The following is a 12882-nucleotide window of genomic DNA, read 5'->3' as shown; positions in this document are numbered from 1 at the left end:
TTCATATTCCTAGTCATATTGTGAGAAGTTCAGGGAGTAGTACATGCAAAGGAGTGTCCTTTTACGTTGTTCAAACAAGGTTTTCAAACTTCAGTGAGCTCTAAGTCAGTGAACCAGCTGAGAAACAGAAGATACATCCTCAGTTCCACTGGCCAACACACAATTCAAGGTTGCTGACATTGAGGAATGCTGTTAGAACTGAAATAGCTGGAATGAGGAGATGAGCATATTTCACCCTCCCTGTGGATTGGTAAAAACTGGACCTGAATATATTTCTCTTTTTGAAAAGAGAAAAACATGAATTACAAGGGTTCTTGATAGCATAAGATAAGGGAAACACTGTCTAGAACCTCCAAAAGTAGAATTTGTTTTTCATATACTACTTCTATACAAATAAGATGAAAACTTTATAAAACATTTACATGGTGTTTTTAAAAATAACAAAAGGGACATGCCTTTGTGCAAAAGATGCTCTAGGAAACAGGTGACTGTTTTATGGAAAGATAGACATGAAGACATGAAGATATTAAATGACCTTCTTAAATAAGAAAGGAAAGTAAGGAAACATAAAAAGCAATGGCAGAATTAAAATCTACATTGAAAGCAGAAAAGGACAGAGTTAAAAATGTAGGATAGGAAAAAAATAAAGAGGAAAATGACTAAGAAGAAATCAGTGAATGTCAAAATTTATAGATATTGAGAACAGAGAATGAAAAAAATTTAATTAACTTGAAAAATAAATGGAATAAATAATCATGGATATAAAATATTCCATAAAACCTGACCCAAAATTAAGGTTTACGTCTATAAATTGAATAGATTAATATAGTTTTGGCCAAAATAGTGGCAATATATCCAAACACAGACATATCATGGATCATTATGACATTTCTCAAATAAACTAAAAATTAAAATATCATCTACAAAGGAGAAAAAAAATCAGGCAAGTTTCAGACTTCTCTGGAACAACAAATTTGGAAGACAATGGAAAAATTTCAAGAAGTTTTGAGGGAAAATATTTTGATCCTAGAATTCATACACAGCTAAGTCATTATTTATGTGCAAATACAGCAGAAAGATTTTCTTATATAGGTAAAAATTAAGAGAATGTGCAAGGACAACAGACAAATGTTCTTATGTAGGCAAAACTTAAGAGAATATATAGCTCATTTATTTAACTTATTTAACTTTAATTATAAAAACTTTCCAATAATGTTATCTAGAAGACAAAAAGATGAATCAAGATCCAGAACTTAAGATTAGGGAAATTTAAGAATTGATGATAAAATATCAAAACTAGAGAAGTTAATTATGTAAAATGATTATATAATAATTTATAAACCAAACATTGAAAGTGGCAGGTGGGAAGGGCAAGGAAAGTAACACTACACTAAATTCTTGATCATACATAAAATAGAGAGACACAGAAAAATACAGAAAGACATCACTAACTATTAGCAGCATTAACAGGCTAAATAGCAATTAAACTTTAAAAATCACTACAGAAAAGTTGTGGTAAAAATCCCTAGCACTCACTGATACCCATGTGTCTCTCTTCTTGTCAAATAGGTAGACTACATTTCCTGGGCTCCTTGCATCTGGGTGAGGTCATGTGGCCAGTTTGTGCCATTTTTGGACCGAGGTGTTAAAGACCAATTGACCATCTATGATTGTCTCTAGTTTTCCCAGCAAAAGAAGGACCTCAAGGCCTGAAGGAATGTGGATGCACCGCGTGGAAAGAGCCAAGGTCCTTAAATGACCCAGGACAGTTTAGAAAGGGATAAGGAAGAGATATAGATAAAAGTCCGAGTTTTGGTCTTGGGTCTTGTGTGAATCCTAGGAATCAAGATGAAAACATAGGAGTAATTATGGGATGGAGGATTTGAAAGGTATTGTTTCACTTGAGACTTCTTGAGTTTGAAGTGTTTTTGTGGCCACCAGGTTTACTTCAAAATTAAAGTGTGAATATCTGAAGTAGAGTTATACATATACTTCGGAGTTAAGCTATGAATACTAACTTGTGTTTGAAACAGCAGGATGGTATGAGGATTTCCTACGAGATTATGTTAAATATGTGTACATTGGGAAATATTTCTCAGGTATTCTAATCCTGTTCTCAGTAATCCATATTTTATAGACCACAGACATTTATAAGTAGGTATTGCTCTAACTGTAGCATATCAGGTCAACCTCAGTGAGTTGAAGAAGAGGGTTATAAACTTTGGATAAAATCTTTGCTATTAAATGACATTTTTGCTGGTGCTCTTCATGTACAGGTCAGAAATGTGGTCTTAGGCATGGAAAATTCTCAAATCTAGAACAAGCCCCTCTCCTTGGTAATGGATTTCCAAATAATTTAAAACAGTTACTAGATGGGCTGGTTGAAAGTCCTCTTGCAAAAGGATTACACTCTGTATATGCTGTTGGATTATTTTTAGAGATTGTTATCAATATCAGTTATGTCCTCGAAATCTTTATCATCTAGATCAGGGGTCAACAAACTGATGATTTTACCATGAGTAAAATCTGTCCTGTTGGCCAAATCTGGCCTGCCACCTCTTTGTATATAACCTGTGAGCTAAGAATGGTTTTTACACTTTTAAATTGTTGGGGAAAAAATCGAAAGAATAATAGTGTTTCACGACATGTGAAAATCAAATCTTAGTGTCCATAATATATTTTTATTGGAACACAGGCATGCTTGTTGAAGAGTTATGTATTGCTGTTTTTATGCTACAATGGCAAAGTTGAGTATTTACAACAGAGAATGTATACTGCCTGCAAAACCTAAAGTATTTACTCTCTGGGCCTTTACAAAAAAGTTTGTGGCCCTGATCTAGAGCAATTACAGTAAACCATTCCATTTAATAGGTCTCCTAATTGATTTGTCTAGGATTGAATTCTTCAGCAGCCTCAATGGGTGGTAACTTTGTTCTAATATAGAAACTTGGAAGGACCCTATTAAGGCTATTTTATAATAGAAGTGTTTTTCTTGCTCACAGATTCTCAAATTAGAGTCCAGTTCCCCAAGTTCTATTGTGCAGAGCTCTGTGTCATGAACTAAGTACTTCTTGGAAAACTTGAACTTATCACAACTACTTCTTAAGAAAATTTTTACTCTGCCTGAGGGTAAAACTGCTCACATGAAGAAGTGGGAAGAGTCTCTTGAGCTATGATCCAAGCCAGGCTCCTTATTTTTCCCAGCAAGATACCAGATGCCTTCTATCTAGTTTATGCAACCAAAACGAATACCTGCATTTTGGAACCCACCCTGCCCCCAGCTCCTTTAGTCTCTCATTGTGTTCCAGCTCCTTTCAATCAATAACCTTCCAGAGAAAACTGTATTTAAAGGAAATGTATATGAAATGTGTTAATTATTCATCATTTTATATTTGGCCATGGAAACAGGACAGATCATTCCTGCTCTTAAAGTGAACTGATATGGGCAAACAGGGACAGAGTTAGTTAGCTAAGCTACTGTAACCAAGAAGCTCTTAAATAAAGTGACTTAAATACAATAAATGTTAATCTGTATCTCACACAATAGCTTCAAAGTAAGTGAATCAGGTTGTGCTCTGTGTGGTCATTCAAGAACCCAGGTTCTTTCTCTTATGTGGCTTTGGATCTCTTAGGGTGTTGGCCATGCCTGCAGAGTTGAAACTGAGAACACTGCAGCACCCACAGTCTAGTCCTGGGAGAGGATGAAGAGAGAACAGATAGGCATGTACCTAGTGTTTTGTGGTTATGACCCCAAAAGACTCATATTTCTTTTCACATTCTATTGGCAGAAACACAGTCACATGGCCACAGCTAACTGCAAAGGAGGCTAGTAAAGGTAGTCTAGATTGGTGGACATGGGGCACCATCACTAAAAGGAAAAGGGGAGTTAGCAGTGGTTAGTAGTTCTACCTTCTACCAAAGTCAGCTAATTATAAAGTGAGATTTGGTCTTTATCCATCTTCAGCTTACTGTAGACATGCTTTTACTTGAATGCTTTGCAAAATTATGTCCCAATTTTTTATTAGAAATGGCTTCACTAATAACCTATAATGAAAAAGAATCTGAAAAAGAATCTATCTATCTATCTATCTATCTATCTATCTGAATCACTTTGCTGTACACCTGAAACTAATACAACATCATAAATCGACTATACATCTATATAGAGTAGTCTGTTTTGAAAAAAAATAAAAATTACTCTAAATGATTAACATAAAACAAAACAAAACCCAAAGCAAGCAAACAAAAGAAATGGCTCCCCAAGTTTTTTTGGAAAATGCTGTTGAAAGCACTGTAAACATTTTAGAGAGAGAATAATACTTTATACCAACACTAAATGATTACTAAGTGTTAAACATATATTATTTCATCTTTATCATCATATTTTAAGGCAGTTATTATTATTATCCCCATATTCTGAATTAGGAAACTAGGATGTAGTGAAGTTAAGTGGCTTGTTTTAGGTCATAGTGCTAGAAAATACTGCAACTGAGAGTCAAACGTAAGTTTCCCTGATTCCAAAGCCTATTTTAAAAATTATTCCTTCATATGGCTTCACAGAGTTTTGCCACTTTTCTGGTTAGGAGAATTTAAAGCACTGAGATAGACGGAATCACCAACAAGAGAGTTAGAGGGTGAAAAATACTCAGGAGGAATTTTGAGAAAGTCTTTGTGGGGGTGGGGTGGGATGAACTGGGAGATTGGGATTGGCATATACACACTAATATGTATAAAATAGATAACTAATAAGAACCTGCTGTACAAAAAAATAAATTAAAATTTAAAAAAAAACTACTAGGGATGTAACATACACCATGATGATGATAGTTTACACTGCTGTATAATATATCGGAAAATTGTTAAGAGAGCAGATCTTAAAAGTTCTTATCCTAAGGAAAAAAATTTACTTTTTATTATAGTTATATGAGATGATGGATGAGAACTAAACTTATTGTGGTAATCATTTTATAATATATGTAAATCAAACCATCATGCTGTATACCTTAATCTTATTCAGTGGTGTATGTCAATTATTTCTCAATAAAACTGTAAAAACTTAAAAAAAAAAGTTTTTAGGGGATGAGGACAAGAGTAGCTGGTGACATGGGAGGGAGCATTTGAGTAAGGAGGGGTCACTTATGGACCCGCTACCACAGAGAAACAGAATAGGATGGCACTAACAAGAGCATTGGATTGGGTCATCATGAGAATGATTTCAAGACGACCAGATCAGTAGAATGCAAGGGAAGAAGGTCAGACTACAGAAGATGCACAAGTGAACAGGCAGAAAGCCAGTGGAAAAGGCACACCCAGTCTATTTGCTTTGGTAACTGGAGTGATGGGTGGGGAAGCAGAGGGACAAGGTGAGCCAATGATGGTGGGTGCTTTCAAAAGAGGTGAGATTTGGGATGATGTATTTGGATTGCCACCTGAACAAGGTAAGTTCCGACAAGTCAAAAATTCTTCTAGCTACAAAATCTAGTGGTTTCTGGTTAAGAGAGCAAGATGAGGCAGATCCTTTTTATGTGGATTTAAATTTTTTTAATGCGGATGCCTTCATACTTTACAAATTTTCTGGAGAGTTCAGTGAGATATTATAATACAGGAGTTACGTCATTAGTCTTTGTAGTACCAAGGGCCCAGGACAAAAAAGTCAGAAAAAAATGTTCCTGGAAGGAGGAAAGAAAGGAAAGGGAGGGAGGAAAGTAGAAGAGGAAAAGAGAAAGAGGAAAGATGGAAGAAAAAGAGGAAGGGGAGAGATGGATAAGGAGAATGATATGATACAGGATGTGAACGTCTGAAGGTCAGGGGGAGCTCCTGACAGATGGTCAAGTGGACAGCACTTGGATGATTTTTTCCATTTCCTCTTTTTTCAGTTCCTTCCTCTCTCACCACCTCCAGTGTTTTCTTGCTCTTTTCCGGCTGTCAATGACCTCGTTAGCGAGGAGACCTCAGAAGCGGCATTGCCTTTCTACCCCCTTCCCTCATGGGCATTTTTCACCATTTATTTTAGAGTGAGCAGTCAAAATGGGAAGGATCTCACTAAATCACTCTTGACAAAGTGCTAATAACCATTAAGGCCAAATGCAGGAGAAACTGTAGAAAATGGGATGCTTGAGCTCTAAGTCTGAGTGTGAGAAGTGCTACTGACTAACTGTAATTCGTGGTAAGTTATTAAGTGCCAGTTTCTAACTCCTAAGGCTGCATAAACAATTTAAGTGAAGGTGTTTTTGTATCTTTTCTTATAAAAGTGGGATTTTCCCCCACTAATATCATTTATCTTCATGGTATTTCACTTAGGTTGAACTATTATCTTTTATTATGGAAAGCAGGGATAAGAACCTCATGTCTATATAGGGACCAGGAAGATAGGGAGGGTGCAGCCTGTGTAAAGGGGAAACCAGTGCCAGCTGATTATTTTCCCTTCAGCAATGTGGGAACAGTTTCACCCAATCATTGGGTTTTTCAGATCAATCCAAAATCATCATCTTTATGTGAAATCTTCTAATTGTTAAATGTTAGCAAAATATTTTTTTTTCAAATGCTGCTGGCAAAACAATGCATGGAGGTTGGGAGTAAATATGGTCCATGTGCTGGCAGTTTGTAATATTTGCATAAAAATGAACTGAACAGATGCAGGGATGATTTTTCCTCACATGATATCAACACAGAGATGCAAACATTTAAAATGGGTGCTTCTAAAACTTTAATACTTATCTCTGTTAATCTGTGATTGGTAAAAATTTACCAGAGATATTTTGCTATCCAAATGGTGTGCCCATGTGGAGGGTCATAGTTAAGAAAGAATATCTTTTAAAAAATACATTTTATGGTTTTTAATAAGCAAATATTCATAAGCTTATTCATGACTTTCAACCTATAGTTTTGTGCCTTTTAGCGTGTTAGACAAGGTCCAATTTTATCCTACAAATCAAGAAAACATTTGAAATTAAACTTGCAAAAAAGAGGTGGCCCTTTCACAGCGGAGTGACTAGTTAATTTACTTAGGATAGCAGGTTGCAGGAAGGAAGAAAATGATAATGAAACACACTTTCACAGAGCTGACCCTCTTCTGAGAGTTAACCTTTGTGCTCACAAATAGTTATCTGAAAAATTTCTAAGGTATGAATGGAAATAACAGCAGATTGCATTACCTACATCCTGAAGGTCAGAGGTTCAGCTTACCAAGGTAATGAAACTTCAGTGAGCTGCTTCAGATCTATTAGGTTTGTCAGTTTTTATAAGCACGCTTACTTCAGGCATGCAATTATAACATAAAGGACCTATACTGGTGATAATTCAGCCGCCGGATCTTAACAGAAGTATTCAAATGTCAGATGTGGAGGAGGGCTTCCACCTTTCTAAGTAGGTTTTTAAGATGAATCAGGTATTGAGGGCGAAATAGAAAGAGGGAGATGAGTGAAAATATATTATACATAAAAATCCATCTCCAGATAAAAACTTTGTATTTTTTCCCAGAGGTGTCTCAGAAGGTAATCATAAGCATCAATTAACTTATGTTCTTCCATTTAAATGGTTTAAGAGATCCCAGTAGAGGTGACACAGATCATTAGAAATCTGCAACCTTATAAGAACCCTAGAGAGAGAGTCTTTTGGTAAAAATGGCTTATTTAGTGGCAATGTAGATCGACATAACCAGTACTAATTTTAATTTACAATTAATGTCACCTAACACTGGTTTTAATCAACAATTGATATAACATAACAGGGGCAAATTCACTCAAGATGTTCTAAATGAAATAGGAAGCACTTCTCGTCTTAAGCTATAACAAAATCAAAATCAGAAGGTTACGATTGCCCAAGCTGGAGTCATTTTACATTTTTTTATGTACTAGTAGATGATTATCCTAGTAGATACAGTTTACTTTTACAAAACAAATATTTTCATTGGGGGTTTCCAAATCAGATATTTCTCAAGATTTGGTAATAGTCTAGCAAGTTTTGATTCAACTGTTTGCCAGATCTCAAGTGATCCTTCTAAGAAGGATTACAATACATAGTTCCATGATACAGTCAGTCTTGGTTTTTTCTGATTGTGATAATGGATCACTACAAATTAACAGATCAGCTGGGAAATGTTACTCTACTGACCAACCAGATCTGAAATTTCAGTTATTGTGGTTTCTAAAGTTGTGTGAGCTCTTCTAATTGCCTATAAAGTTGTGTTCTGAATGGGCCCAGGGTAAACTGCTGTGTTACTGAGGCAATAACTGTGATGGTGGCAAGTCCAGTGATGGTGGCCAGCCTTCCTTTTCCTGTATCAAGCTGGAATTCTAGCTGTTACCAGTGCTGAAGACAATTTACTTGGAAAAAACCATCATACTTCTGCAATCCTAGTAAATGGATCTTGCTGATAAGTGATGAATTATGAGATGGGGGCAGAGCTCCCTGCAGGAAAGTGCACAATATTATATCGTTATCAAATTAGTATATGGACATTTCTATCACAACTGGTGTGACAAAAGCCACATTCCCCATCCAAAAGGAACGGAAGGAGGAAGAGAAGGCCCAAGAAGGATGGGCAAGTAGGAGAGAGAACTTCCTTTGAGGAAGAATAGCACAGGGAACTTGGCTTTTTGTTTCTGTCATTTTTTAATGTGTCCACTTTAAATTCATTTTGGTACGAATATGGGAAAGGGAAATAAAGATGTAAGGAGCTGACTTACTTGGTTTAGCCCATCTCACGTCTATGGCCGTGTGGTTGAGAACAATTGCAGTGAGGTTGGTTCCTCTCTCCGGAAGCCCGGCTAACGTGGTCACAGTTGCTTCTTGACTTGGTGTAAAACCCACACTGTTGTGTACAAAGACCTTATACGCATACGTTGTAAACCTAAAAGGTTGTTTTTTAAAAATGCATATATAAATTTATCTTTCTGGAAAGCAAACACATTTTCTTTTTCCTCACAAAATACAGATTTTTCCCCCATAGGATGCACCATTTTCTCCCCCCAATACATTTTCTTTATTCTTCCCTGCACAAAAAAGGTAGCATTATTTTTGTAACTCTCAAGCCTTAACCAAAGTGTTAAGAAAATATGTTATTAGCAATGCTAAGCAAATACTGCTATTTAAAACAAACGTGGTTTATCGTTTTGCTCATCCTTATTGTTTTCAGAAGTGCTGAGGATTATAGCTCAATTCAAGATGCAATTACGCATCTGGTAACCTGCCAGCTTTCTATCTGAATTTGATCCAGTGAGTTTTATGTTCTTCTTTTGGAAAACTCATCCATTTTCAAATATCAGACTCCCTCATCACCATTTTCTTCCTATACTTGTGCTTCCTTCCCATAATCTCATTGGCTGAGAGATAAACCCCTAAATTAAATCCTAAAACCGTGACCAAGTATACAGCATTCTCCCACTGAGGGTTTTGCTATGGTGAGCTGTATTTTGCCATTGTGAGAACATATTTACTTGATTCAATATAGTGGAAACTGAGCACTGCTTTTTGGGAGGAGAAAACTGGACATGGTGACATCATGGTAATGTCATATATTAAATCAGTGATGGGCTAAAGCCACCGATTCCTCATCCTTTTTGGCTCTTTCGGGCAGAAGACTTATCAGGCTTTCTTTTCTGGGTCAGACTGCCTGGGGAGGAAAATACTATTTACAGACACAGTCAAGCTTTGACTGGACAACAGCTTAGACTGAGAACTTGCTTAAACACATTGTACAACACATGACCCTCCCTGGGGGGCATCCAGTCCTCAGGGAAGACACTAGTCTCAGATCATCACCTTCTTTGGGTTTTAATAGATCATCAAGGATACCTCACATCCAATGCAGGGCCCAGGGAATTTGTCTCAGTAAGTCACAACTTATTAGTCATGACAACAGAGGGAGGGTACCGTTTGCAGGACTGTGCTAAATAACTTAGCCAAAATTATGTCAGGAGTTTTACAGCGTTTTGCCACCATCCATGTAGAGGAGGTCCGCTTGCCTTACCTTGTTTCTCACTCATGGCCCAAAGGTATTTTTGCAGGGTTTGGCTTCAGCCACATTTAGGACGATGCTCTGCTTATTGCAGCTACAGGTAAAGAATCAGTGATTTCCTTGAAGCTATTTATTTTCTATTTCCCCCAAATAACTACTAGCAACAGATCTTCTACATCTCTCTGCTTTACCCCCTCTCCTTGTGTCTTTCTTTCTCTTCTTTTGGTTTTGATGCTATAGTGGGTTGAACTGTGGCCCCCCAGAAGGTATGTTTAAGTCCTAACCCCTAGTCCCTGTGAATGTGACCTTATTTGGAAATAGGTGCAATCAAGTTAGCATGAGTTTATACTGGATATGGGACAGGCCTAAATCCAAAGGACTGATATCTTTGTAAAAGAAAGGAGAGGGAAATTTTGTTACAGAGACACAGACACACACAGGGAGAAGGTGTCTATGAGGAGCTGGGGGCAGAAATTGGTGTTATGCTGCCATAAACCAAGGAACAACTTTGGCCACCAGAAGCTGGAAGAGGCAAGGAATGATTGTCTTCTAGAGGCTTTGGAGGGAACATAGTCCTGACGGTACTCTGATTCTGGACTTTCAACATCCAGAGCTGTAAGAGAATACATTTCTGTTGTTTGAAGCTGCTCAGTTAGTTTACAACAGCCCTAGGAAACTCATACATATGCTTTCTGGAAAGTGCTAAATAGTCTACACGACAATGACAACTGAAAGATAATAATAACAGTATTTACTGAGTACTTAATATGTGTCAGGAATTTTCTATATGATTAACTCATTCATTCTTCATCATACTATTATAATACCTGCATTGAACATGAGGAAAATAAGGCCTAAAGAGCTAAACCACTTGTCCAAGTCATTGAACTAGGAAGTGGGAGAGTAAAGACTCAAACCTAGACAGTCTGATTCCAGAGCCTCCTCTTTTAACCAGGATGCTATGCTGCCAGCATCGTAATGATGGTGATGATGATAAAAATAATAACAAGCACAATGGTCAGCCGGTCCATCTATAGTTGGATGATGTCACGTCATTGAGGCTTGACCTTTGAGTTATTTTTCTGGCAAAGGGGAGAGATTCTGGCTTACGCATCCAAACGGTCTTGCCAAATTTCCTTTGTGACCACTAGTATGAATGTGAAGGATGGTGAGTCGGGGTTAAGAGGGTAGCAAGTGTGCGACAGTCAAATGACACACAGCTAATGGCTCACATGGGAACTGAACCAGTGACCTTGGCTTCATTAGCTCTCTCCCTGGGTAAAATACTTTTAATTGTGTTTTACTTCCCAAAATGGTTTAAAAGAAATTTAGCTAGAGTCTGGATGCCTAATCTTTCCTGCAATATTTGAAGTTTTCTTCCACATATTTACTCTGTGATAAATTTAGTAACCTTTATGGCTTTAAAGTGATACCATTTTTGTGGTTCTTTATACAAGTGGAATTAAAAACATCAGGCGGCCCTGAAATGGTAAATTGTAAATAAGTTCCATGGGGCCTTAGTTCTTAACTGTGATACTTTAAGCTATTTCATCATAGTTTAGGTATGGTGAAATGATACAATTTATGTCTGCATAGAAGAAATTTAGGCCACATAAATACATATAACTGGAATGTCCATTTTTAAAGTACAGTTGCCCCTTGGTATCTGCGGGGGGATTGGTTCCAGCACCCCATGGATACCAAGATTTGAGGATGCTCGAGTCCCTTATATAAAATGGCATAGTATTTGCATATAACCTATGCACATTTTCTGTACTTTAAATCATCTCTAGATTACTTATAATACCTAATATAATGTAAATGCTATGTAATAGTTGAAATCACAATGTAAACGCTATGTAAATAGTCACAGGCATGTAGCAAATTTAAACTTTACTTTTTGAAAGTTCCTGGAATTCTTTTCCCAAATATTTTTGATTCACAGTTGGTTGACTCGTGGATACAAAATCTGCAGATGCAGAGGGCTGACTGTAATATTAACATTTTAGAGTGAAAGATGACTTTAGAGTTTATCTGCATTAAATAATGAAATATCTGCTACATTTTACAGATAAGAAACCTGAGACCCAGAGAAGTTAAGGGGCTTTGCCTAAGGTCGCACAGCTAAAGAGGATTAGGTGGGCCTCTAGTTTATTCATTTCTAATATTAAATTCTTTCCACTATACACTATTATTTTATTGAATTGAGAAATCAGTAGGCATTTCACTTGATGTCATGCATTTGTCTTTTGCATTTTATTTAATTTTCACGGTTAAGGTAAAATTTTAAGGAATAGGATCTTGAACTCCCTTAAATGAACTAACATGTACTGTTTTCATGACATCTGAAACCTAATCTTTGTCAGTAAGTATATATACGTCTGACTACATGGGTCGGTATATGTTTCACCAATTCATGTCAAAAAAGAAAATATTCGTTTGCTTAATGTATTTTGTTCATTTGCTCTAGTATATTGTTTTAAGGTAGACTTGGGTGTTGATATCAGATGGGACATTCCATTTAGTTAATAATAAAATACTTTTAAGAGAAAAATGCTCCATCAGTTGAAATCATATACTCATGCAAAACATATGTATATCAATCAATATCTTCCCTAAATACTAATTGTGTTTCTTGGGTATATTTTGAAAAATGTACCATTTCAAACCCTGTAAGATATAGCTTTTGAAATCTGCTAAGTGAATGAAAACTTATATTAAGTCTATGCTGTAACCAGTAAAACCAACTGTTTGAAGGTCCATTTAGGAATACGAGGCTGTTACAATAGTTATCCCCTAATTGATTAATTTTTTTGAGACTGTTCTCCAGCCCCTCCTTTCATCCACACACAGAAAATGGTAAACTTGTTGTGTAATAGACATGACTCTGGTATTTCTTCCTTGTAAAAGATCATATATATCGA

The 12882-nt window shown here is 36.5% G+C and overlaps 1 protein-coding gene across 1 annotated transcript in view; it reads right to left on the bottom strand.

Moving 5' to 3' along the window:
* The window catches only part of USH2A (usherin), a 775536-nt gene that overhangs the window by 239144 nt on the left and 523510 nt on the right, over positions 1–12882 (bottom strand). Inside the window, exon 43 of the mRNA XM_059905730.1 lies at positions 8688–8851. Within this exon, the coding sequence (XP_059761713.1) occupies positions 8688–8851 (164 nt within the window). The remainder of the gene's footprint in view (positions 1–8687; positions 8852–12882) is intronic.

This window comes from Balaenoptera ricei, chromosome 1 (assembly GCF_028023285.1).
Source record: "Balaenoptera ricei isolate mBalRic1 chromosome 1, mBalRic1.hap2, whole genome shotgun sequence".
Taxonomy (NCBI): Eukaryota; Metazoa; Chordata; class Mammalia; order Artiodactyla; family Balaenopteridae; genus Balaenoptera; species Balaenoptera ricei.
The sequence above is the reverse complement of the archived record's forward strand: the minus strand, read 5'-3'. Positions and strand labels throughout refer to the sequence as shown.